The sequence below is a fragment of the Carica papaya genome, chromosome 4 (genome assembly GCF_054855325.1).
Source record: "Carica papaya isolate Zhongbai chromosome 4, ASM5485532v1, whole genome shotgun sequence".
Classification (NCBI taxonomy): domain Eukaryota; kingdom Viridiplantae; phylum Streptophyta; class Magnoliopsida; order Brassicales; family Caricaceae; genus Carica; species Carica papaya.
Window position 1 is genome coordinate 5,027,952 of NC_142312.1, and position 26,392 is coordinate 5,054,343.

Below are 26,392 nucleotides of genomic sequence, written 5' to 3' on the forward strand. Positions count from 1 at the left end.
GTCCTGTAAAAATTGACAGCTTTTTGTACTATAATAAAAAAAAAATTATATTCATACTTAAAAAGTTTTTGTCTTTTTGTTAATATATTTTGGCCCAAAAATTTGTTAAACTATTTTACTTGTAAATTTACTACGAATATTTGTAATTAGAATAATAAAGTTTTTGTTTTTTTTTTTAAAAAAAAATAAATAAATAAATCTTGTTAAATAAAAATTTATGACATTAACTTTAAAACTAAGAACTAAAATCAAACATCCCCCCAGAAAAGGGGGAAAAAAACAAAACAACATAAAACAAACATACCTTAAATCCTAAACGTACCGTGAACAAGATGAATTAGGATCCAAATTCCATGGTTTACTTTATTAACAAATGCCACTTTTCTCCATTACAAGTCCCCACAGCCGCCCCCCCCTCCCCAATCATTCATCCAACCAAACGATCTACAAACCATTAATGAAAATCATACAAGGCACTTTCCTTTTTTTACAGCCACAGATTTCCCAAGCTATGTGGCCAATTCTCCTCCCTGCACTTTCTTTCTCTCTCTTTCACCATCTAAACCAGCACTTGCTGTCTCATCTCAGCTACTATCGACTTGATGGACAGGATAATATTACAGATATTATACCTCCTTGGACTTTAGTACTTTTCCTTTGTCTGATACTTATGTGCTCAACTGATGGGGGTTAAAAAGCCTTCTGAGATCAGGTGGGTGCATGGTCCACCAAAGTTTTGTGGTCTCCGGCCGATCAGAATCAAATAAAATCTCCAAAGCAAAAAAAAAAAAAAAAAAAAAAAAAAATATACATAGTTGTGGGACCATCAATGATGTGGTGCCACATCGATATCATCTTTGATCTGTGCCATCGACGATGTGAGGAACGGTAGAGATGCCTTTCCTAGAGAGCTCGGTTAATACACTGTCAGTGGAAGGAGGCTTGAGGCCTAATGGCAAAGGTAGCCATGGCTTGTTTATTGCCTCTTTGACAACCCTGTCTATTTCCTCCGCCTGCAAAAACAATATTAGCCAATTCATAGTCATGTAAAGTAAATTACGAAAAGAGATTATCTCCTCGGTTTTGATTCATTTTCACTCAACTCAGAGGACCCATGTAGCTTAAGTTCTAAATACTTTAGATATTAACTAGTTTGAGTTTTGAGGTCAAATTTCTACAACTTCACAGAAAATATAGATATCACAATTACCGGATAAGAGTCAAAAGAATTCGGGTAAGGCATTCTGCAGCCATTATCTGTTGTAGCCATGCAGTGAAACCCAGATGCATTCTGTAAGACAAGAAACCAAAAGAAAAGATTTAACATGAACTGGAGTTACTGAAATTCAAGCATGGAGCTACCACATCCTTCAACGCAAATGACATTTGAGGGAAAATGGATTTGTATAATACTCACTTGAGGAGAAGTGGGAAAAGGACCATGTAGCGGTGGCATCATAGGACAACCCCATGCATCCGCATGCATCTGAAAAATGAGAAGAACATTTATTATTTAACGCCAACCAGATGAATTTCATTAGTTCGTTGTGATATACCAGAGGTTGAATCTTGCTTTCATGAACACTTACCCCTGCATAAGGTTTCCAATGCCAACTTTCAGTTGCCTGCCACTGAGGATAACCAATTGACCCCCACATTTGGACACCATGTGGACTACCCGTAGTTGCTCCCCATATTGGATAAACTGGCCCCGCGGCGGTGGCAGGACTGGAATGATATGGAGGGTAGGCCATGATAGGTTTCTGCACATAGTAACTCCTTTGCGTTTGATCTCTTGGTTGTACCCATCTCCGGTCATCTTCCTTAGGTAAAATATTTCTCCTATGCATCCGATATTTCTGCACAAGATGTAGGTTTTCATTTATCAGCATAACAGTAGGAAAGTTATGGTTGCACTCCGTGCAATATGAAACAATAGAGGACTCCACAGGATGAACACTATATGCCAGCAAGAAAAGAGAACGTATAGATCATATCTAAAGTTGCTTCGAAAGGTTTTCTATAACCAAAGCATTTTCAGGACTTGAAAACTCGGAATCGGAAACATTTTTGGCAGAAACTTAAGCTAGTGGGAAATGCTCAATTTATTATTTAAATTATATTTATAAAGCTAAATTTAAAAGCTCCGACACGTTGAGAAAGAAAAAAGTAGGAAACTGCTACCATGTCATTACAGAAATATTGAGTTATATCACTTGAAAGAAATGTGCTAGGTAGAGGATTACAACGAACCTGCAGATGACTTGCCACATTATGCCTCGTCAAGCCTTCAACTTTCATCAACTCTAGAATTCGAGAAGGAATGGCTTGATCCACACCCAATTTCTCAACTGCCTGCACAAACTTTTTATGCAGTTCAGGTGTCCAGTCAACCTGAAATCTCAAACAGAAAACAGGTATCAATTACACATGTAAAGAAACCAAATGTGCTAAGATAACTTCTGTTGACAAAAGAATAAATGCATGTTTTGGAAAAAAATAATGTTATCGACAATAATAATTTCTGAAGTCATTAAGAATAATGAATGAGATGGTTACGAAGGTTGAGAAGCTCGTGAAGGAAAATTTTGAAGATGGTAATAAATTGCGCAGTAACTTAAGTCCTTATAAATTTCAAGTCATCAATCACATTCCTAAACAGTGTAAATGGCAATATGAAACTCTTTCCCCACAAGGCTGCATATCATAACTAACAATTTAATTACAACAAACACCCTCACTTTATCCAAGATTGCACCAGCATAATTACCAAGCTGGCACCTGATATCAGTAACCATGTTTCAGATGTAATCACCATTGGCAAACTGACTTTTCAGACCTCATTCATGATCCCCTAGACACTCAAGCTTAACCCTTTTTTGGAAGGATTCTAGCTTGAGTTGTTTCTAGCGAGCAACATCAATCCTTATATAAAGCGCTAAGCAATAACATTCCTAATTGATGTGAATATAAACTGGTAAATATACAACTGGTTGCATATACCAAGTTCTATAATCTCAATATAAACTAGAATTACCTTCATTTTTTTTCTATTAGCTTTATTCCCAAATGTACTGTGAAGTCCAGAAGCTTTACTTGGGTTATTAAAACCATGGGAATCATTGGGACCGTCTTTACTTTGAGCACAAGGATGCATATTACCACCACTCTTCAAACCATCAGCTACACCTACCTCCTCTTTGACTATTATATCTAGGACTTCCTCAGGTTGCACCACCTGTCCATTTACTGCAGCAATAGAATCACCAGAAGTAGTTTCGACTGATTTAGATTCTCCAACTTGCTCAACACTATCTTTTTCTGTTGAGGAGTTAATATGATCTTGGCAGTCCCCATCATCTAATAATCGTGCTCCTTGTTTTAATTGTGGGGTTGAAGGAGCTGGGTACTTGTCGCTTCCCACTGATTGCTCTTGCTCCTTTTCATCTGTAAGAGCTACATTTTCTCTCTCATCAGCCTCGTTGTTCTTCGGTTTTTGATTTTCTAGTTTGAGTTGCAGCATAGAAACCAAGGATTGCTTGACAGGCTTTAGTGATTCAGATAGGTTACTTTCCCCAGCATTAAATGCCTATAGACAGGACAAATAAAATCATAACTTTTCCCAGTTTTGGAGTCACTACGAAGATTATTCTCAGCATGATATAACCTGAATCCGATCAAACCTTATGCACCACATGTTGCCATATATTTCGTAGTTTGTCCTCAGAGAGCGGTTTGTGCAGGAACTCAACTGCACCAAGCTGAAAATGAATTGTCAATTATGTATATTAGTAATCATAATGTTACAAATATATCCAAGATCTATCTTCACGACTTCAAATAACAAAACTTGTTAGAAAGATATTTCTTAAAGCATTGAAGTTCTTTCTAACAGTAAGTAAACATTAATAATTTAATGTTACCAAAAAGAAACACATATTAACATATACATGGAAGGTTGGCATGCATCTCACCGCTATGCACTTCATCATTGTATTCAGGCAATGAATATTTGAAGTCACTGTCACAAGTTATGTTCAACGCATTAGAAACCATAAGATATGCTAAAGAAACAGAAGGCTATTGGCATTGACTATCTTTATCCAGTCTGAGTTGACAAAGAATTAAGAAAGAGACAATAGTGTCATTAAAAAAAAAAGAGAAAGAAAACCAAAAATTGTGATATGAATAACTGTAAAAGACTTACGACCAAAATGAGATACAAATAATTTAATAAAAAATTTACACTAGTTCTGGCACAAACAAATGAACTCCACAAAAAAAGGTATGAAATTCATCAACAAATGTATGTTTTTCTGTTTATAATCGGATAAAATTGTTGATTTGCAAACTAACTCTGTGCTTTTTTCTAATTGGATTCATTTCTTCTGAACATAACTTATGTGAGAATTATGAAGTAAGTAATAGTTTCTGTACTTACTAATAGTGGGCAAGTCCTTAGCATTTTCAAGAAACTTGAAACTCCCATTGCAATCGCTAATATTTACCTGCAATAGAATTTGCTGTTAATGAATGCATCGAGATACATGGAACAAAAAGATACACTCCCAACCTATCCAATTAATTTGATTCAACAGTCCACGCTGAAGCAAGTTTGTGACAAGTATACCGTCAAATGGTGCATTGTCAAATAGTGCATTACATGAGAAGAAGACATAAAAACAGAACTTGTTCAAGTACGCAGATTATCGAATACATAAATTGGTGATGTAGGTTAAACTCATACCTCAACAATCGCAACATGGAAGCTTTCGGGCCTTTTTGAAATTTCTGAAAGAGCTTCACTCTCATTGCAGAATACTGAAACTGTAAAGAAATGAAGAGAGACAATAAGAAAGGAAAGTACATAACATAAATGTATAAACAATAGATCAAGTTATTTCCTATTAGCTTAAGCTTTTGGATATATAAGCTGCAATTGATTATTTAACATAGTATTAGAGCAGGAAGACTATTATTAGAATTTTGGTTGTTGCCCATTTTTATTAATAAGGTTTAGCAAAAGTTAAGGGCACAAGTTAAACAGGATTGACTGGTGCTTGATCCACGCATTTGACCTAGCAGACTTGCACGTGAAGTGGCATGTTAATCCTATAAATAATAGATTTGGATCTTTCCTATCACTTTTAAGTTCTTGTTGGTATATTTGGTTACAATCAATTATTTAAAAAGGGAGAAGGGAAGACAGAGAAAGAAAGAGAAATACAAAGATGAGGAAGAAAGCATATATTAAGTCTTTCCTTTTTCTAATGTGAGTGGAACTAACGATAACTAAACAAGAGAATCTATGTAATTTCTAAATAAAATATTGTCGGCCATACCCCTTATAGCCTATTTTTAATGTGGGGAAATGGTCAAGACAAACAAATCCAGAATTTGAAAATATTATAACAGATTCCATAAAGAAAAGCTCCCTTTTTGAATCATTGCAGTAAATACAATATGGTTGGTATCTTGGTTGCTTTTCATTCATAAGGAAATACCTACGTATATCAAAGTGCACTACTCCAACAAATTAATTCCATTAATAGAGTTCTATATGTCTAAAAAATAGACATACATATTCTAAAAAGCCCATGTACTGACCATTTATGTAAAATTTGAACAATAAATGGTGCTTTTGATTACAAAGATGGAACTCAGAAAAAGTAAAAAAGATGAAGGGGAGTTGAATTCATAAAGAACTAAAAATCTCTAGTTTGAGAAAAGAAGAATGGCAGACAAAGAGACAAAGGAGAAAAGGGATCAAGGGTTTGAAAGCTCTAACCAATATAGTTCATAGCTTCAAGTTTGGATTTTATCTCAGCCGCTGAACCAATGTCCTCATCAAGAAGAAGAACCCTGAGACCCTTTGGGAAATCTTTCCACCCAGATAAATCATTAGCAGTGAAAACCATAGCTGGTTTGGCATCCTTTCTCAGGCTACCAGCAAAAAGAACTGCAGATCACTTTTTACCAACATCCAATTTTAACCCTGCATGCCCCAACCAGAAATACCAATCAATTAACAGAAACAAGCTCAGATGACTAAACACTTCAATAGAAAATCATGGCTGAACTAACAAATTCTTCAAGAAATTAAATATAGAGGAGAAATACCCTTCAGAAAATAGAAACTTAGTTTAACTAATAATGGCTCCTGGAAGACTCAAATTCTACCCGATCTCTGAAGATCATGTTATAAAACATAACTTCCATTCAAATTGCATCAGATAGATCCCTCTCTAAACACCATTTGAGTAGCTAAAAGCTTCCTCCGGTCAAATCCCATAATGGAGATCAATCAAAATTCTTATATATGGATATAGAATACTAGGTGTAAGGATCTTTTTTTAATCGTGTAGATACAACTAGTTTCTCAAGACAACAAACAGACAAGAATCCATGTAAGATCTCCGTCAAACACACGACAGAAGAGGGAAAATATAATAATGAAGGGGGCAAAATAAAAACCGACCGGTAAATGAGAAGCTCTTCTTCACCAAAAAGGTAAACTGGGAAAAGACTCGGAAAGAGAAACAATGGAATACTGTAACTACACAACATGCATGCACACAGTCACAATCATTTCAAGAAAAGCTCTAAATTATTGTATTACGCGCAACAACAAAAAAGAAAACAATCATCTTTAATCCAAGAGAAGAAGAAAAGAACTACAAAAGACCTGGAAGAGAAAAAAAAAAAAAAAAACATTTTGCTTGCCATTTTTCCTCCCACTTTTTACTACCTTGGTTTAACACAGAAAAACAAAAAAAAGAAAGAAAAAAAAGCTCTTCTTCTCCCCCAAGTATTCGTCTTTAGCTTGCAGCTCCTGACTTTTGGCTGTATATAGAAATTTCACAGAGAAAGAGAGAGAGAGGGACAGAAATAGAGAAAGAGAGGAAGACAGAGAGAGAGAGAGAGAGAGAGTGGGAAGTTCAAGTCTTTTTACGTCGTAGCGCGTCTATGTCTGTGACTCTGTGTGCCTTTATGTTATGTAGCTATCAGCTATAGATAGACCACAGAATATACAAGAAAAAAAAGCTTCTTGTATATAAAGGTATAATCTTTTCTTTCCCCCTTTTATTTTTAACCTTTTCTCTGGTCTGAATATCCTTCAATGGGGAACTCCCCCACCATTATTATTTACACATGTTCCTGCTATGTTTGAATTATGCCTCAAAGGCACATCATCACTCATTTATAAGGTAGACGTGATGTCTACTGCATATACTGTATGAGTTTAAATAAAAATATAAAATATAAAAAACTATATAAATCTTAACAAATAAATCCAACTAAATTAAGATCAACCAACTTTCACATGGGTCTCTTACAAGTCTCATTATTTATTTTTCCGGCATTAGCTGGTATTTTCTTTTTTATAAGCTCACAATAAATATTAAGATATTGTATTACGATTAATATTTATATATCGTATAATTATTAAAATATAAAAATTATTATGTTATGTGGAAAAAAAAAAGAAACAGAAGAGTATTTGAATCAGTATAAAAAGATATCGACATATTTCAAATATTGATGTTTTTAAATTCTTAATTTTTTTTGTTCTCGATCAATCTTTGTACTATGTAAAAGATTTAAGAGCACTTGGCGCATATCTTTACTGATTTTTGTAAATAATTTTGTACATGAGTTTGCACATTTCTAGTTCGTACATTCAGATTTTTATATTTCTTATTTCAAACAAATATATAATACAAAAAATATAATAATTCATACTTATACCATGTAGTTAAATAAAATATATAATTTTTGAATAAAAGATTGTAATACTAAAAAACTTCAACCCAATTAAACTTCATCATATTCTGTCAAATTTGATTTTTCAAATATGATGTACATTGCAAATTGTAAAGAACAAAACAAGCAATTTGAAGAAGAAAAAAGAAGAAGAAGGCCAACTTTATGTGGAAAATCAAGTTCACATATCTAAAGGCATGTAAGCCAAGTATGCCTCAAGAGGTCATAAGCATACCAGAGGTGGAGATGATTTGTATATTAAAAAAAATAAAGTTAAAAAATAATTTGATTTATATATTTTTACTTAATTAAGAGGACTTATAAATAAATAAACTACTAAATTTTAATAATTGTATTTTGGTCAAATTCATACAAAATAATTATTTTTTGTTAGAGATATTGTGATCGTTTATTTTGACTTTTTAAATCAATTATAGCCAAATGAAATTTCTTCTGATTTCCTAACAAAGTAATTTTTTTTTAAATTATTTATGTTTTTTATTATAGATACTGTGATATTTTATTTTAACTTTTTCGATAAGTTAGAGTCGTGATAGTATTTTTTGTTTAATTTTTTTTAAAGTAAACTGAATTTATAATATTTGATTCAAAAATAAATTAAAATATAAAATTTCAAAATAATTTTGTGTGAGTTAGTATTTTAGCTCATAGGTCGTGGACTTATAAATTAAAATTAAATATATGTATATATTAACATAGTTCAGTCTTTATATGAAGAAAAATATAAGACAGTTGATCAATTGATTCGTTTTGTGATTTGTGTATAAAATATTATAAATTGTATCTGTTTATAAAAAATTTCTAACTTTCACAAAGTTTTTATAATTGGCTAAAACTTAATTTATTCTCAAAGTCTCTAAAATTTTGTGGTACAAAACTAATTAATACATCATAACCATTAGTTTGAACATTTAACCTTATTTTATACACTATTAAGACATATTCATAAATTTTAGAGTGTTTCTGATTTAAAAATGTGTGTTTTACAATTTGATTATTCACAGGACGTACGAATATCTAATAAATTTTATTTCTGATGTAAAAATTGAAATAAAATTGATGCATCTATTTAGTAAAGCTGGTTAGTTGGGTGGGTTTAAAAGTAATTATGTAACATTCAAATTGATAACTATCGTTTGCAGATTTGTGAAAGATTTCCTTCGTCTTATTCCATCAAGTGTATATAAATTTTTTTTTTATGTCTTTTAACTCCCTTTATATTCTTATAAATTGTAATTTGAATGTCAAGATTTATGTAGAATTTTCTTTGAAATAGGTAAAAGAGTAATTCATAAATTATTGTCGTGCTTGCTTCAATTCATTTCTCAGAGAAAAAATATATATATATATTTGCAATGGAATTCACATTCTTAAAAAATAAAAAGTAGCCAACCCAATTAAATTATTTTACCCAAAAAATAATTTAACAAAAACACTTTATAATTAATTTAACCAACAAAATTAAATTAAACATTCTTTTAGTATACATTAAGGAATAAAAATTATTGAACTAAATGATTTTGTGAGGTTTTATTTCTAATTTATTTATTACAATGATTATATAGCATATATAATAATATCTAAAACCAATAAAATATTTTACATTAAATATTAAACTGATTTATCTTGTTTATTTATTTTTTATTCTAGATATTATACATTTTAATCTTTCGTGATTTATCACACGTGCATCATTTTCATATATAGTTAACTTATCAGTACAAAATAATTATATGAAAATTAATTCTAAAGTAGTATCAAATAAATATGGTAACATTTATTGTATAAGTGTTATCCATCACATAATTTTATACACATGACATTGTATTTTTGGAAACTTTTATGTAATTATTATAACATAAGACATGGGTACTAATAATGTATTGTGTACGGTGGTTGTATTAATAATTACACATCATCCGTAATTATCATATAATAATTACACCAATTATTTTATTATAAAAATGTTAAAAAAAATAACATGTTTTCCATTAAGAATCAAAAGATATCATATCATTAAAAAGACATAAAATTAAGTTAAAATACTAATTAAAAAGTTATAATTATAAAAAATGAAATTACCAATTAATCCAATAAAAACTGTGGATAATATAATATCTAATATATAATAAAGAATATTAATCAAACATTAAAATATAATTATTACTTAACGGAGACAAATTGACTCCGTTTAATAAATTAATTAGCCGCCCTCTGTATGAAAAAAAAACCCTAACTAGTTTTTGTTTTTCTCTGATTCCTCTTTCTTTCTCTCTATCCAAACAAAACAAAAATGGATTTTGATCCCTCTGAGAACACTGGAAGGGTAAACACGTCATTTCGTGGATAATAAAATAAAAATTAGAAGAGGAGAAGACGGTGGGAAAGGTAAAAAGGTCATTTCACGTAGAATAAAGTGCATGAATCACTAATCCCATCTGGCTTGAGGTTCAGATTACATAAACAGGAGAAAAATGGGGAAAGATGTCTCCCATGACCATTTTCACCTGCCTTTGAATTTCAAGACTCTTTCTTTTTCTCTCTTGAAATAATCAAAGAGTCTGGGCGCCAAGACCTTGCAATACCAGGAAATCTGTGAGTTCTTCCTTTCTTCTCTCGGTTATTGTATTTGGGTTAGAGAAATTGCTTTGATCGCTTTTGTTATCTGATCTCCTTCTTAAGCACGATTGCCGCTAGATTGCCTGAAATCTTTGTGGAATTTCACGACGTATCTTGAAATTCTTGGCGATTGCTCGTTTCATATTAATGTTGTTATTATTGTTGTAATCATTATTATTCCATGATTACTGCTTTTTGCTTTTTCTTGTTGTAAAGTTGGGTGGAGAGAAGAATTTGGGGCTTAGCTCTCGTTGTCTCGGTTGGCCACCGTTTAATTTCATAGACCCAGAGGCCAGAAGCACATGTTTTGTTAAAAGACATCTCCTGTCGGATTAGGTTTTTCTTTCTTTAAACTTATTTCATAGAGCTGGCATTTGGTCCAGCTAAATTCTTCTTTTCTTTTCTTGTATGGTGGTCTGAGAGGGTGGGGGGTTGAGGAGGTGAGGTTCCAGATCAGAAATGAATTTAAAGTATGGAATTTCTTCTTTCAAAAGGGAAAAAGAATTAACAGTTTCTTGTCGTTGTTGAATTTCTCCCTCAGCAATTTGCAAATGGTCATCCTTTTCTTTTCTTTTCTTTTTTGAGAAGATTGAAAATTTTAATTTCGTTTTGTGAAACCTAGTTTGTCTTGATTTGTTCATTTTGTTGAACTTTTCTTTGCCGGTGGTAAATTTAATGCTAACTTATTGTTCTGTGGTTTAAATGCTGGTTTATGTTGAATCTAATTGGCAGTTTGATGGAATAAGAACATTCTCACGTGAATTGTAAATTATAGGCACTACAGAGGATGGCTTGTCGAGGGTGCCTGGAGTGCTTGTTGAAGTTATTGAACTTCTTCTTGACTCTTGTGGGGCTGACCATGGTTGGTTATGGACTCTACTTGTTTGTAGAGTATAAGAGGGCAGCCAGCGATACCCCTACAATTTCACCAGCGAGTGGCGACGAGGATTTGGTACAGCTGGGTCGGCCCATGCTTATGGCTGTGGCTCTTTCAGCTAGTATTTTGGATAATCTGCCAAAAGCTTGGTATGGCTGCTATTCACATTTGTTATCATTCAGCTACTTTTGTTCATTATGTATGCTTTGTGTAGAATTTGTATATTCGTAAACTATAAAATAGATAGCTGTTATTTAAATATCTTTTTTATGTTTATGTGTTTTTACGTGATCTTTACATGGAGTAAGCTTACTTTGCATTATGATCTCTATAAAGAAGACTTCAATTGCCATTTTTGATGAAAGGGTGAAGTGATATTTTATTTTGAGAAATTCTTAAGGTAGGTTGACAACTCTATGAAACTTTGTCCTGATGGCAGATTTTGGTTTCAAGTTTTGTTATCCCAGTTAATTTTTAGGATATGTTGCATTTCTTCTGGCTTTAATTAGCTAGATATTCATTATTGTGTCCTCAGCCTATACTTTCTTCATTTACTTATTATGCAATTTTATTCTTAAGAGAGTGGACCCTTTAAACAAACTTAGTTTCGAACTTGTTTCAGTTCATAATCTTTAATACTTACAGAAGCATTTATGATATGATTTTTTTTGTGAAGTTTATGAGTTTTATGAGATTACTGTCATCTATTTACTATATTTGACTAGTGCGAGGCAGTTCTGTGATTTTATTTATTTCTCTCACTTTTCTATAATCGTGAGCTGCTGCCACTAACAAACTTGGCTGTAATATCCCCCCACCCTGGGTTAAAATAACATATAACTTATACATTTGATTGACTTTGTTAATTGATTTGAGGCATTCACCTTCTCCATACTTTCTAGTTGTGAATATTTCAACCTTCCTTTCTTTTTCTCTGTTGTGTTTGTTTCTTGTGAAAAGTATTTGTACATATTCCAATACATACTAGGTGCTCTCGGGCATATTGGCTTACAGTTTTTGGGTTAAGGATTCAAGTACCTAAAAAGACAAATGCTTTGGGTATGATGTCTTTTGGAACAATGAGCTCTAATTTTTGTGCATATGTTGGTGCAGGTTCATATACCTATTCATTGGTATTGGAGTCATTGTCTTTGTTGTCTCATGTTTTGGATGTGTTGGAGCTGTTTCACGGAATGGATGCTGCTTGTCTTGTGTATCCTGGTTACTTACTACTTGTTTAACTATTGTTATATATGTAGTTCGTCCACAACATTCTTAATTTTTGATGAAAATGTCATGTTTATATTCCTAAAGGAAATTGAGAATCTCATGTTTATAACTCTTAGTATTATAACATGCATAAATAATGGATTTTATACTTTAAGTGATGTAGGACAAGATAGGGTTATTTGCCTACTAAGAAACTGGGGAAAAAGCCTAGATGTCACACCTTGGCTTCTTAGGCATCACACCTAAAGGTTGATTGAATTACACAATCAATTTTGAAATATTTTCAAAAAATTATTATTGAAGACTTGGATGATTAGTAAGTGAAATTGCAAAGTAATTTATAATAATCTTTAAGTAACTTTTCCTAAGTAGAATTAAACTAGAAAATAGTAATATAATTAAGAAGATTACTCATAATACAAATAGAAAATAATACTAGTTAAAATAAAGTCTTAATTTTGATATAACTCTTAAATAATAAACTAAAAATACTCCAACAATAAATAAAATCTTATGACTATGCGCCATCAATTCTCCTCAGGCTGGCAGGGGGTTTAAAGACTCGGCTCCGTCAAGTTGAATTTATAAACTGTGATGTGCATGATATGCTTTAGCCTTTAGAGGTCAGAATAGGGGATAGACTCTTTTGGAAGTAGATAATAACGTTGGTGTCGAAGTGCTTGGATGATGGCATAAATTTTTTTATTTTATGTGGGATCCCTCTATTTTGAATCATTAAGCTTCTTATTTAAGTAGGCTATTGGGTATCCTTCCTGACTAAGTATGCCTCTAATGCCTACTTGAGACACATCACAAACCACTTTAATTACCTTGGAGAAGCTTGGGAGATATAATGCTGGTGCTTTTGTCAGTTTCTTGTTGATGATTTCAAAAGCTCTAAATGGTGTTTTGGTCCAAACAAATTTCCCATTGGTCATGCAGTTTGTAATGGGTGTCATACAATGCTAAAGACTTCAATAAACCTTACGTAAAAAGATGCCAACCTGTGGAAGCTTCACACTTTATGTAAGGTCTTGGGAGTTGGTATTCTTGGATAGCTTTAGCATTTTCTGGATCAACTTTTACGCTTTTGGAAAAGGTGAAAAATCCCAGGAACATAATACTTGTTGCCATGGATGCGTATTTGTTGTAAATGAAAGACGCGTTCTTCCTTAGATTTATTGAAGGTAAGAATATCATCAAAATAGATAACAAGAAATCTCCCATTATAAGCATGGAAGGCTTGGTTCATGAAGCTCATGAAGGTACTTGGAGCATTAGACAGTCTGAATGGCATGACTAACCACTTATACAAACCATCTTTGTTCTGAATGCTGTTTTCCATTCGTCGTGTTGCCTTACACAGGTTTGGTGCTATCCACTCTTTAAATCAATGTTAAAAAAGTATTTCGAGCCTGCCATGAAATCTAACTTGTCACTAAGATGAGGTATGAGAAACCTATACTTGACGGTAATCTTGTAAATTGTGCGACCATCAGCACACATCCTCCAGGTTCCATCTCTCTCGGGCGTAAGTAATGTTGATACAATACACAGGCTTAAACTTTCTCGTATAAGCTTTTTACACTGTAGTTCATCAACTTGTCTCTTAAGCTCAGCATGTTCACTTGGCTTATATTGTATATTGGTAAGTTATGCAATTGAGATCCAGGAACTAAGTCAATTGCATGTTGAATGCTATGAAGTAGAGGAAGTCCATTTGGCAAGTCTAGTGGAGCAATATTAAAAAAGTCATGCATTAGTATAGTCACTTCTGGTGGTGTTCTTTTTGTTGAACAAACTAGTGGTTGCTTCATCTCCCGATTTACTATTGTATAAACAACTTTTGTTTCTTTGTTTTTCGCTTCGAATTGCATTCTTGACAAAAGATGAAGTTGTTTCTTTTGATTACCCATTGCAATTTTTGTAGTCTTATTGGCTTTGAAGTTTCTAATATTTTTTGTGCTCATGGATTCCAAGAAAATGTCTTGTTTTTCCTTAGAAAAAGAATATGTGTTTTCTTTTCCATTATAGTGTACATTGCGATCATATAGGCAAGGGCAGCTAAGGAGAATGTGAGTTACTAGCATGGGAACAACATCACATAAGACGGCATCTCTGTACTTACCACATTGGAAAGAGAGAAGACATTTTTGAGTTACTAGAATTGTTGTATCATCGATCACGCTACCTTTTATGGTTGTGGATGTGATTTTATGGGAAGCTTGAGACGTTCTACAGTTGAAGTTGACACTACATTCATGCAACTCCCCTATCGATGACAAGCTTTTTGGCATTTGGTCCACAAATGACATAGGTTTGAAATATAGTAGTATGATGGCATCTTTTTCCTCAAATTCAGATGTTTCAAGTATAAGTTTGACCACATATGTAGGGGAAGTGTCCAGTTGATAGTCGTCATCAACTACGTCATCATCGTCAAGAGAAATATCATCATCCCTATCTGTTGTATTATCTTCTTTTTCATCTTCCTCCATTGCAATATACAAGTTATTTTTTTGAGAGCATTGATAACCCATATAGCCTGGCTTTCCACACCTGAAGAAAACTATTCCATTGTCCTTATGTTAGGAGCTGATTTTTCTTAATCGAAGTTGATTGCATAGAAATTGCTCGCACATCATAATTTGTTACAGAGTTCCTCCTGGGGGAGGAGGGGGTTGGTTTCAAGTTTCCTCGAAGTTGGATATTTCAGGTAATCTGAAATATCCAAGGCAACTTGATAAGTTTGTGCTACAGTTGCAAAAGTTTTTCGAATTAACTCTTTTTAATATCAACTCTTAGTCATGCCTTGAATCGAGATACTGCTTGACTATCATCTTCGACTAATTGATTATGAGTTTTTAGTTTTTCAAACTTCTGTGTATACTCAGTTATCGACATGTTGCCATAGACTAAAATGTAAGCTTGGTCACGAAGTTTGTCAAAGTAGTTGGAAGGTAGATACTTTTCACAAAGAAGTGTTTTCATCTGATCCAATGTTTCCATTGTTGGTTGTCTCCTTCTTGTTATATTTTCATCAATAGTGGGACGACCATATTTTGCAAGTCCAACCTGCTTTATCCTGGCAAATCGAACTCTTCGTGCATTTGACATGTTATACCAGTTGAAATATTCTTTTATTAAATTAAGCTAATCAAGAAAAAGATCAAGATCCCTTCTTTTGTCAAAATCAGGGGCTTTGACTTTTATCTTCTTTATAATATTTCTAGCATTATCCTTAACATATTTTTGAGCAGGATGACCTACTTGAGCACATACAGATTTTGAATTGGAGGACCTATTTGAGCTCTGCACAAGTGTCTCAGTTCTTCTAGGATTGCTTCGATTAAGTTTTGCATTGCTTCCAATTTGGTATTAGTGGTTGCCTCAATCATCTTAAATTTAATATTTAATTCAGTGTTAGTCACCATTGCTAAAGATCTCTTAGAAAAAACGTCTGGTTGAGATAGAAATGAACAAAATGCACAAGGCTTAGTCACGACTAGCGGCACGTGGGCTTCACTTCCCGGCTTTTGTTACTGGAAGACGACAACCATTTTGTGGGCAGCTCCAACTGGAGGTGATGAACTCAAATTTGAGGTTGGTGAAGGATGTGACGGTGCTGAAGTGCAAACTCGCAAGGGGCAGCAGCTGTGGGAGCTTCTGCTGGTTAGTGTGGCGGTTCTCAATGGAGTTTTGCGGAGTTCTGGGATTTGGTCAATCAGGCTTTCCTAGAGCTGGTGGTGGTGGGCGGTGTCAACCACCTCCAGCAGGTGATTGGTGAACAATGCTGACAGCTGTTTTGGGTTCAGTTTTGAGAATCTTGGTGTAAGATACTTTTAACTCCGATACCAAATTGATGTAGGATAAATTAGGTTGCTTTGTCTATTGAGAAATTGGGGAAAAAATATATATTGCACCTAGAGTTCTTAGGCATCACAATCTATTAATATACTTTTAAGGGTTGATTGAATTATACAATCTATTATGAGAAATTCTCAAAATATTATTATTAAATACTTGGATGATTAATAAGTAAAATTTCAAAGTTATTTAAAGAATCTTTAAGTAACTTTTTCCTAACTAGAATTATATTAGGAAACTTATTTTAAAAAAAAGAAATGGTAATCTAATAGAATTAATAATATTTATCCTAATACAAATAATAAATAATAGTACTACAAATAAACTCCTAACTCTAATAAGACTCTTAAATAATAAACTAAAAGTACTCTTAATAATAGTAAAATCCTATTATACCTATGCGCCATCCTTAAGCTCCTTTGCTCTTGAAATAATGGATTTCCTTAAGTGGACATAGTATTCTGTTTTAATAATCTTTTTGATCTTGGTAGAGCTAGGATGTGCTGCTTTCATCTTCTTTGACAAAAGCTGGGAAGATGTGAGTATCTTGTTTATGGAATTTCTTTTGTTTTTGAAGTTATGAACTTAAGATGAAATTTCTGCTAATTTAATTGTGATTTGACTTATCTTTTGTAGGAACTTCCGACTGATAAAACTGGAAACTTTAACATGATATATAAGTTTCTAAAAGAACACTGGAAGATAGCCAAATGGGTTGCTCTTGGAGCTGTTATCTTTGAGGTAAGCACAACGTGGCACCTGTTGGCAATGTTAGATATAATCACTTAGTTTATTTTGATTGCTTGAAGCTTTGACTTATTTGCAGTTAAGCTATTTGAAACGTGATGGGATTATTTTGCTGACAGGAAAAGAATAAATTAGCATCTTATACACTAATAATAAGAAATATCACTGCCCAAAAGTGTTACCAAGCAATATGTGAAACCTTGAGAAACCATCCAGTGCAAAATTTATCACATTTCTTACAAGAGCTTAATTCTTTTTTTTTCCTGCTAAAATATAAGTTCTTCAGCGCACCTAGTTTTGAACCCATACCATTTTTGAGGAAATGGATGGAGATAACCACCATTTTCTGGTGGTTAACAAGAGCTTTCATTAATTGGTTCTCGCGGTTAATTTCACTTAATTACTGCTGGATCTGTAGACTGTAAGCATTGTTGTTCAGGTGTTGACATTGTTTTGATCCTATTAATTAGGATCATGTTTAATGTTATATTGTTTAGGAGTTGCATTACTTTCATAGTTAAGGAAGTTATGAAAGCTACTCGTTAGTCTCCTACTCTTAAAAGGAGTAGAAGTAGCACTTGTTAAAAATGTCAATGTAATCTTAAAATCCATACTGTCGACGTATAATAGAGATATTCAAAAAAAAATATTTTCTATGATGTGGGTAAACTAGGGTTTTAACTTCAACAATTTGGATTTTTGGATCTCTGGAGTTGATTCCCAAATTACCATCTCTGTCCCTAGATCAATTTAGTTTCAGAGCTGAAGGATGACATGTGACTACATTTGGTACATTGGTAGAGTCGGGTAAGGGGTGGTTCAGGCTATAAGAAGCTTGACACAGTTCAATCCTTTTTTTGGTTGTAAATTATTGAATAAGTACTCTCCAATTGTGTAGAGCTTTAAAAGGGCTAAAATGGCTCTTTATAATTTTTCTCTACCACATTTATCCTTTGGCAAGAATACTACAATCCCAACCACCAGCCCAATGTTGCTGTCACAGCCATCTCGCCACCAACCATTGCAACTGCCATTGCGCTACAGTTTTACAGACCACCACATATCACCATCTTCATCACAACTACCCTCGTTGCTGCTACCACCACCATCATTGTTGCACTGCCACCACCACCATCATTGCCGCCACCACCACCATCATTGTTGCACTGCCACCACCACCGCTATTGCCGCCGCCGCCGCCACCACCACTACCCTCTCACTGCTACTGCTGCATGTAGCCTGCATTATTGTAGCTCTATAGTCAACACTATCACCTCCACCATCTCCCCATCCCCATTGCAGCTACAGATGCCACAACTGCCCTCATTGTTGCTGCCACTGCTATCCTGCTGCAGCTGTCGCTGCCACTGCTGTTGTCGCTACTATTGCCATAGCTGCCACCACCACCATGACCATTGATTATTAATATAAATTAAGAAAAAGAAATATTCTCTTTGTGTTATATTACTTATTCTTTCACCCGATCATCCCAAACATATGGTAGGGTAAGAATCTTACCATGGGTAACTTACCCTACCCAAGCCACTACCCTATTCATGTATCAACGTAGCCTATAGTTGCGATAGCAGCTATGAGAGAAATCTATGGGATTTGGCTTTTAATCTTTTGTCTATGTATCTAGTTTCCTCTTTTTCTTCTGAAACAATGTTGCTATGGTTGCTGGAAGAGGTAGAATTACTAGGTTGAACTAGGCCCTTGAGATGGCAGATGGGCGAGGAATTATGGAGCAACTTCTGCGATCATGCAGACGGCCATGTGGATGTACCTAAAGGCAATGACAACTCCTTGAACCTGCCAGGAGGTGTTGATGATGATGATAGTTTTGATAAAAGTTTTATAACCACCAACCTAACAATGAGGTTTGTCAAGTATGTAATGGAAGTCCTGAACAAGCTGGGTCAACTTTTATGTTAGGGGACGACAAGCTTTCACCACCTTTGAGAAGATGTCATGCAGGACAAAAAGTGCGCAAGGTCCATATAGAAATGCTCTTTCACTTGAATGCATATTTGTCAAGTATGTTATGGAAGTCCAGAATTAGCTGGGCCAACTTTTATGTTGGGCGACTATACGTCTCATTGCCTTCAAGAAGATGTCGTGAAGAATAAAAAGATCACAAAGTCCACATAGAAATGCTTATTCACTTGAAGGCATATGCCAATATTCACATATTATACTTCTGTTGTGGATTGAGAAGCATTTCACAAATAATGATGCAAATGATTATCTGGTAATCTGTTAGTCGTGGCCAAGGAAAGTTAAATTCGGGAACAAGGTTCTCTCAATCCTAGAGAATGATGCAGGAGCAAGGGGAGTAAAGAGTTAAAGAAACACCTTTGGTAATTGAATGTTATCTTGATATGTTGTTTTTTGACCCTTATGGTCCATCTGGGAGATGAAAATTAAAGGGAGGGGCAAGAACAGGGCTATTTGGTTCTCAGAAAATAATTAATCAGGGTAGAATTTAATCGAAATGACTCAACGAAAAAAACTAATAATTTACTGCAAAGGCCAACTTGTCCCTATTAGCTTACTGGAAGATGCAATTATCTGTTGGCCACCTATTTGTAATAGTACTGTAGGAGTAAAATTATTTGCACTTACAAATATACACACACACACACACACACACACATTCGGAATATTTGTACAGAAGACAAATATTCAAGAGGGATATTCTCTTTGCTTATTGGACAAACCAGAATTTAAATCCAGCAATTATACCAAGAAAGCTCCCATTTGGCAAAAAAATAATCTAAGCCAATCTACATTTGGTGACTGATTTTCCATAAAGGTTTTTTTTTTGGGGCAACAATTATCTCAGAATTTTAAGCTTATAAGAAACTGACCCAACTTAGTTGTTTTCACGGTTCAAGACTTTCTCAGGCTAGAGCTTATCAAGTTCATAATTTTTGCTGAAGTTAATTTTTTTCGGACGAAAGGACAGGAAACAGAAGACAAAGATATCTTTAGATTTTGAGCAGATGAGGCCGGGCAATGCCAAAAAATCAGCATGCAAGTAAGATCCTTGGTTCCTAGTAATATCATTGAGAACAATAGTTCCTGTGAGGTAGAAGTATGCATAGTTTGGCAAGAAATCTGCATAATAGTTCTCTTCCTTATAAGAGTGATTTGAGCTTCTCAATCCATATTAAGGAGGTAAGAAATTTGTCAATCAAGGGGGCTCCGTTCATGGTAAAATGCACCAAGAGCATCAGTGGTCAGCTAGTGCCAACCTTCTATAGGAGCCTGCCAGCCAATCAATCTTGTTTGCTTCTTGAGGGCTGGGTGTTAAAACTGAGAATGTCAATCGGCACTTTCACAAAAGGCTTCATGATTTTCACAATTTTATTGGGGTGGGTTTAGGGACTCTCAAGCGCTCTAATTCTTCCAAATGATCCACACGGTTGTCAGTGTGGAGACTCGTGTATATTTAACTTTCAAATATAAATGAGTTTGCTAGAATTTGGACTCTCAACATTTTGTTTGATATTGTGTGGAATAGTTAATTTTACTGACCAATCATCCATTAACTTCAGTGGCTACTTAGGCCATAAGTTTAAGTGGATAATAAATATCAAATTTAACCATTCATGTAACATAGCCTAAGCTGAAATTTGTCATCCACAACCCAAATATCTCTAATGTGATTTTGCAAACCAAACTTGACTTAGGTCATTTATTTGACCTAGATTTGGTTATGTGAAAATTTATCTAGTTGTGTAAAATTTAGGTTTATAGGTTATATCATGTTTGCATAAATGAATGACTAAAAACCATATAAATTTAGAACCAACTCTCCTTGGATGAGTTGGTTACTTCTCTCCACCAAGAGAGGAGAGGTTCAAATATTAAAAGTCCCCATTGGGAGGCCATAAAAAAGCCATATATTTTTAGAGAATAGGAAGTCTTTTTAGGTTGCGTCATGTCCATGAAGAATGATTGAAAACCTTATATTTTTAGAGAATAGGAAGGATATTTTTGGTTATGTAATGTTCATGTAAAAGAATGACTGAAGACCGTATTTTTTTTAGAGAAATACGGTTACTTCTCTCCACCAAGAGGAGAGGTTCAAATATTAAAAGTCCCCATTGGGAGGCGATAAAAAAAGCCATATATTTTTAGAGAATAGGAAGTCTTTTTAGGTTGCGTCATGTCCATGAAGAATGATTGAAAACCTTATATTTTTAGAGAATAGGAAGGATTTTTTTTGGTTATGTAATGTTCATGTAAAGAATGACTGAAGACCATATTTTTTTAGAGAAATGCTAAACATACAAAGATTTTTACAAAAATTCTTGTATAAACTGAGGAGGTAGTTGATGCCAGTAGAGAAAATTAAATTATGTTCCAACAGCCACATCAGTTTGTAACTGATTTTTTCGCAACTTTTGTACATGTAAAATTACTTACATTTTTAAGAGGGGGCTTGTTTGTTTTGAATGTTGAATAGTGGTACTTTCTTCCTTTATGTTTGGATGTTCAAAGGGAGAGTTGTTAAACAGATTACATAATCATGTTTTACTTGCATTTATGCAAGAAGAACCAGTCATTATCGTGCAATTCAGTGAATGTGCAGTAGTAATCTTGTAACCTTGTAATTTCCTTCTGCTTGGTTATTTCCTTATTGGGCGGATGCTGCACATAATTGAAGTGGTTCGGCTTTAATAATACAGTCTTTAGTCCTTGGTGTCATTGTTAATACTTTACCTTACACTTGATATTTAAAAAAAAAAGTTACTATTAAACAGGGCTGCCATAAAGCAATTACATAGCATAATTTCGTGAACTGAAAAGATTCACGATTTATAACTTTTATCAGCACAAAATCCTTTTTCCAGTACCAAATGTCTCAAAGGAAGTTCTCTTGTTGACAGAGGGTCACTTGCCTTTGTGATATTGCTGCGCATATTCATCTTGCACATGTTATTACATTGAGTAGATATATATTTTTTTAAGGGAAAAGGTGTATATTCACAGAGCACCAAGCGGATGCAACCTGTATACAAATGTTTACATTTATAACAAAATGTCTATTAGGCCCCTCTAAATCCTCGATTGAAAAAAGTGGTTAACTTTTAGGGCCTGGAGCCAAGAGTCGATAAGATTTATCAAAATAAGTTTCTATATCCTCAAAAAGTAGCCAAAGAGATAAACCTATGGACTGCTTGTGACTCTGAATGCCTCTCCATGCCCACAGCTTGTCTCTCACAGTTCCTGCACTAATCCAACTCAAACCCAACAACCTATAGGCTAAAGAGCATAATTGAGTAAGTAAAAAACTTTGGTTATGTGACTTTGAAATATCTCTTTATCTTTGCGTTATCTGGAGTTTGAACCATGTAACGTTTATTTATTTGATCCCGAATGCCTGTGTATAATGACTTAATATAAAAATGCAGGCTTTGCTTTTCTTGTTAGCCCTTATGGTTAGGGCAGCAAATAAACCCGCAGACTATGACAGTGATGATGAATTTATTGCTCCAAGGCAACAAGTCAGGCAGCCTTTGCTCAACAGACCAGCAGGTCCTGCTACAGGGGTACCTGTTGCTGGTGCTATTGATCAGCGCCCAAGCAGAAATGATGCATGGAGTACACGTATGAGGGAGAAGGTGATTTATTGTAGCATAACTTTTATTTGGAATTTGGCTCACTTTGCTGTGGTTATTTTGAGTGTGGCTTAATTAAATTTAAATGGTAAAATTAATGGACTTGTAGGCTTTCTCTGGGTGGGGGAAACAAGAGTAAGGGAAAGTATTTATCCTGTTGTGTTATTTGTTATTCTTTTAATAGGAAAAGAAGTATATCAGAGAAAGAAAGAGGAACTCAATCTAAGGGAGGATACGATTTCCTCTAGAAAGACAAGAAAACAAACATGCAAGAAAACAATCTAAACAGTGTATTAATACAAGAATGCAGCCCAATCCCTCTATTATAAAACAGGAATCCCCCTAAGAATCCATGTGTTTCTGGCATAAAGACAACCTACGCACACTATCCTTATCCCAAAGGTCATTACAAAATCGAATGTTGCTTGAGAATTAGTACTTTCCCTTCTGAAAAACGACAGTTAAGAGTAACTAAGTTATTTATCTTCTTTTTTATTATTAAGAGGAGGGAAAGAAAAAGGATAAACAGAGGAACAGAAAATCAGACATAACTTTTAGTTGTGAAGACAAAATTCTCATTATGTTTATAAGTCTTCAATTATACTTATTTTAACAACTCGCTCAGCACCTTTTCTTTTGTGTTATTTTCTAAACACCCAGAAAATGAGAAGGAAACTTTAATCTTTTTCTTTTCTTTTCTTTTCTTTCTCCTCAGACATTGGCTAAGGGATTCCTAGATTCTCATAAAACTGATTTTATTAGTTACCAAATTAAGTATTTCGCAGGATGAACTTGTTATGTTCAAAAGATTCTTGATTTCCCTGAACTGAATTTTTACTGATTATTCACATTAGACGCATGAATTCTTTTTTTGGGATTTCCAAAAATCCTGAAATCATACATCTATAAATATATTCATATAGTGTGTTGTTTTGTTACAAGTTTTATTTTGTTTTTCTTGTGTAGTAACTTGCTGTTTATTTCCATTTAATTGGCAAGCCTCAGATAATCCCTGAGACTTAGTGATGCTAATCCTGCTTGATTGCTCTTCTTTAGTATATGGCTTGATGGCCTGAAGCATCTATTACTAATTGTGCATTTATGCAAGTGAAGTAATTAGTCTGCTTCTCAAATTTCTTAGTTGTTTTATTTGATTCATGATGGGAGGCCTTCTTAGTAATTGTTTCCGTGAGGATCCTTTCTCGATTGTGTCCATCTTAGTTCTATATTCAGCAATGATCATGTTAGCAAAGATGATTCATCAGATGCATGTTCGTTCTTTTTTTTTTCCCTAGTTTTACAATTGTTTGTTTTATGGTGTTATTTCTAATAATAATATGTTTACTCCCTCATGGTTGTTACTGCCTATAAACCAGTATGGGCTTGATACTTCTGAGTTCACATACAACCCTTCGGAGTCGCACAGGTTCCAGCAAGTATCCACACAGCCTACTGAAGAAAGAGGCTGGTGCACGATAATGTAATTACTCTCTGCGTCTCAGTAAATTTCAGATTCCGTTGGTGTCTAATGACTGAGTTGTCAGACAGTGGTATGACAGCGTTGAATTTTCAAGATGAAGGTTGTTCTCTTGTTGTTAAGTGGGCATGTCTAGGAGTTGCCCCATCCTTCCATTTTCTTGTATTACTTATGAAACAGAGTCTGTGCTGTCAAGTACGTTACCATTTTGTGTGTAGATTGTACTTCTACATTAGGGTTTTAAGGGTTCTGATGGAGTGCAGATGAGTTTTGCTGCTGGATTCAGAGTGTAAAAAGGCACTATGCCTGTGGCATAATGATTAAGACAGCCAATTGGCTGTGAGTAATGGACTAATGGTGATGATTTCGCATATATTTGTGTCAGAATACATCATTAGCATTATTTCTATTGGCCCCGGATGCTTCCCGAACCTGGTTTTGGTGAACATTGTGGTTCCTGTGGTTTCCTAATTGATTCAGAAATCCAGTTCTGACTTTTGACTTGTGTGGTTGTAGAGGGGGGGGGGGGGGGGGGTATGATAATGAACTCGCCACAGTGGGACAATGCATGGCGCCTAATTCGAATTCTTCTAGTCCCCAATGGGTTGCTTTAATTAATGAAACGTATTCATCACGGAATTTACGTTTAAATCTTTTATGAATCATTGGGATAAAATTTAATTTTAGTTAATTATAGTGAATTTACTCTCATCAACTTTCTTCTTGATTTGTTTCAATTTGAGCAATTTTCTTTTTCCTTTTTGGATGCAGCTCATTAATTTCCATTTTAAATTGAATCCCTCAAAACAAATAATGATTTGGAAGTATAATTATGACTTTTAATACATGCATGCTCCCAAGTTCCTGCACAAATGCATGCATATATGCAGTGAACTAGCTTTAGGGTTGAGTGGAACTGAATATACAGGATGTGAAGGTTTGAAGATTTCAAAAAAAGGGGGGCATGCGGTTAGATTAGGTGAAGATGTACGTGTTATTTCAGCTCACCGGGGATCCAAACACTCAATAACTAATATACCCTTTAGGAAAAAGTAGTGGTTTATAAACACTCATTTTAGTAAGAAGCCAACAAGGCACCATCTTTGCCCTTCTTTCCTCTACTAAGAAAGTGTGCTACTTTTTACCCAGTTAATTATAATATATTACTTGACATGGGTATCAAGAAAAAGAAGATTTTAGTTGTGGGATCAAATAAAAAATACCAACATAATACAACCTGTATTATCATCTATCAAAACTATTTTTCAGTAAAAGTTGCATGCTGAGATTGAAAATACGTAGGAGTTATTACGAGCAGAGCAAGAAAGGTAGCAGATTGTGGAGCATCTTGGCTCGGCCATGGAGAAGGAAGCCATGATCTCCTTCTGATAATTCATTATGTAAAGGTGTAGAAACTCTAGGACTTGTGTTGCTTTGATTGGACATCTCCAAAGCCTACGATAAGTTTGTAGGAGAGCATAACGATCACCTTTTACTTCTCTTAATGGTGCTTCTTGTTTTCCTTCTTATGATATTTGTTTTTAAGTGAAAAAATGTTTTCATCAAATTAATTTATTTATTTTTAAACAAATAAGTTATAAACTATGTTGTGAGAATACCAATTTGCTAATGACTAAGAATTTTAATTTTGATATTGGAAATTTTTTTTAATATATACTTATTTTTATAAATAATAAGTAAGAATTGAAAAAGTATTATTTAATATAAAATTAATTTAAAATATAGCATAATTTATATTTATTATTATGTTAAATAAAAATAAAAATATTATAAAAAATAGAGGTGGAGAAGTATTCTCTCATCATTTAATATCAAAATTGATTAGAATACATTTACCAAATAATTTTTAAATAATATTTCTAATATAACTATTTTTTAAGATATATTTATATTTAAAAATACACAGACATGAGAAGGAAGGTCAGTGGCATCATGATGGATTTCCGAGAATGCTTCATGAACTGTGAGCTGTATGGATATATGTATATATGTGTTCCAAATCAGGTTTGATTAGACATGTGATTTGCAAGTTTCTAGAGAGATATTCGTGTGCACCACTAAATACAAATGCTATATCATATCACACCCGGCCCTATATGTATATATATATATATATATATACGTGTGTCTCTCTCTAAA

At 33.9% G+C, this 26,392-nt stretch overlaps 2 protein-coding genes across 6 annotated transcripts; one reads left to right on the plus strand and one right to left on the minus strand.

The window, feature by feature from the left end:
• Nucleotides 1-337: 337 nt before the first annotated feature.
• On the minus strand, nt 338-7,089 carry APRR2 (CheY-like two-component responsive regulator family protein). Of its 5 annotated transcripts, none has more exons than XM_088217533.1 (12): nt 6,953-7,089; nt 5,789-5,995; nt 4,748-4,827; nt 4,442-4,508; nt 3,951-4,021; nt 3,684-3,761; nt 3,038-3,589; nt 2,254-2,394; nt 1,590-1,859; nt 1,418-1,486; nt 1,211-1,291; nt 338-1,013 (listed from the first exon to the last, which is right to left on the minus strand). In XM_088217533.1, the coding sequence occupies exons 2-12, from the start codon at nt 5,916-5,918 to the stop codon at nt 852-854; spliced, it is 1,701 nt and encodes a 566-aa protein (XP_088073659.1). In that variant the 5' UTR covers nt 5,919-5,995; nt 6,953-7,089; the 3' UTR covers nt 338-851. The 5 variants fall into 5 exon arrangements, with proteins under 5 accessions (XP_088073659.1, XP_088073660.1, XP_088073657.1 ...); XM_088217534.1 differs by lacking the exon at nt 6,953-7,089 and adding an exon at nt 6,749-6,946 and having other exon boundaries at nt 3,975-4,021; XM_088217531.1 differs by lacking the exon at nt 6,953-7,089 and adding an exon at nt 6,749-6,946.
• A 3,136-nt stretch (nt 7,090-10,225) lies between these two features.
• Nucleotides 10,226-24,603, plus strand: TOM2A (tobamovirus multiplication 2A). Its single transcript, XM_088217536.1, has 7 exons — nt 10,226-10,380; nt 11,180-11,430; nt 12,395-12,494; nt 16,836-16,916; nt 17,015-17,119; nt 22,549-22,758; nt 24,132-24,603. Exons 2-7 carry the CDS (start codon nt 11,192-11,194, stop codon nt 24,237-24,239), a joined length of 843 nt encoding a protein of 280 aa, XP_088073662.1. The 5' UTR covers nt 10,226-10,380; nt 11,180-11,191; the 3' UTR covers nt 24,240-24,603.
• Nucleotides 24,604-26,392: the final 1,789 nt, after the last annotated feature.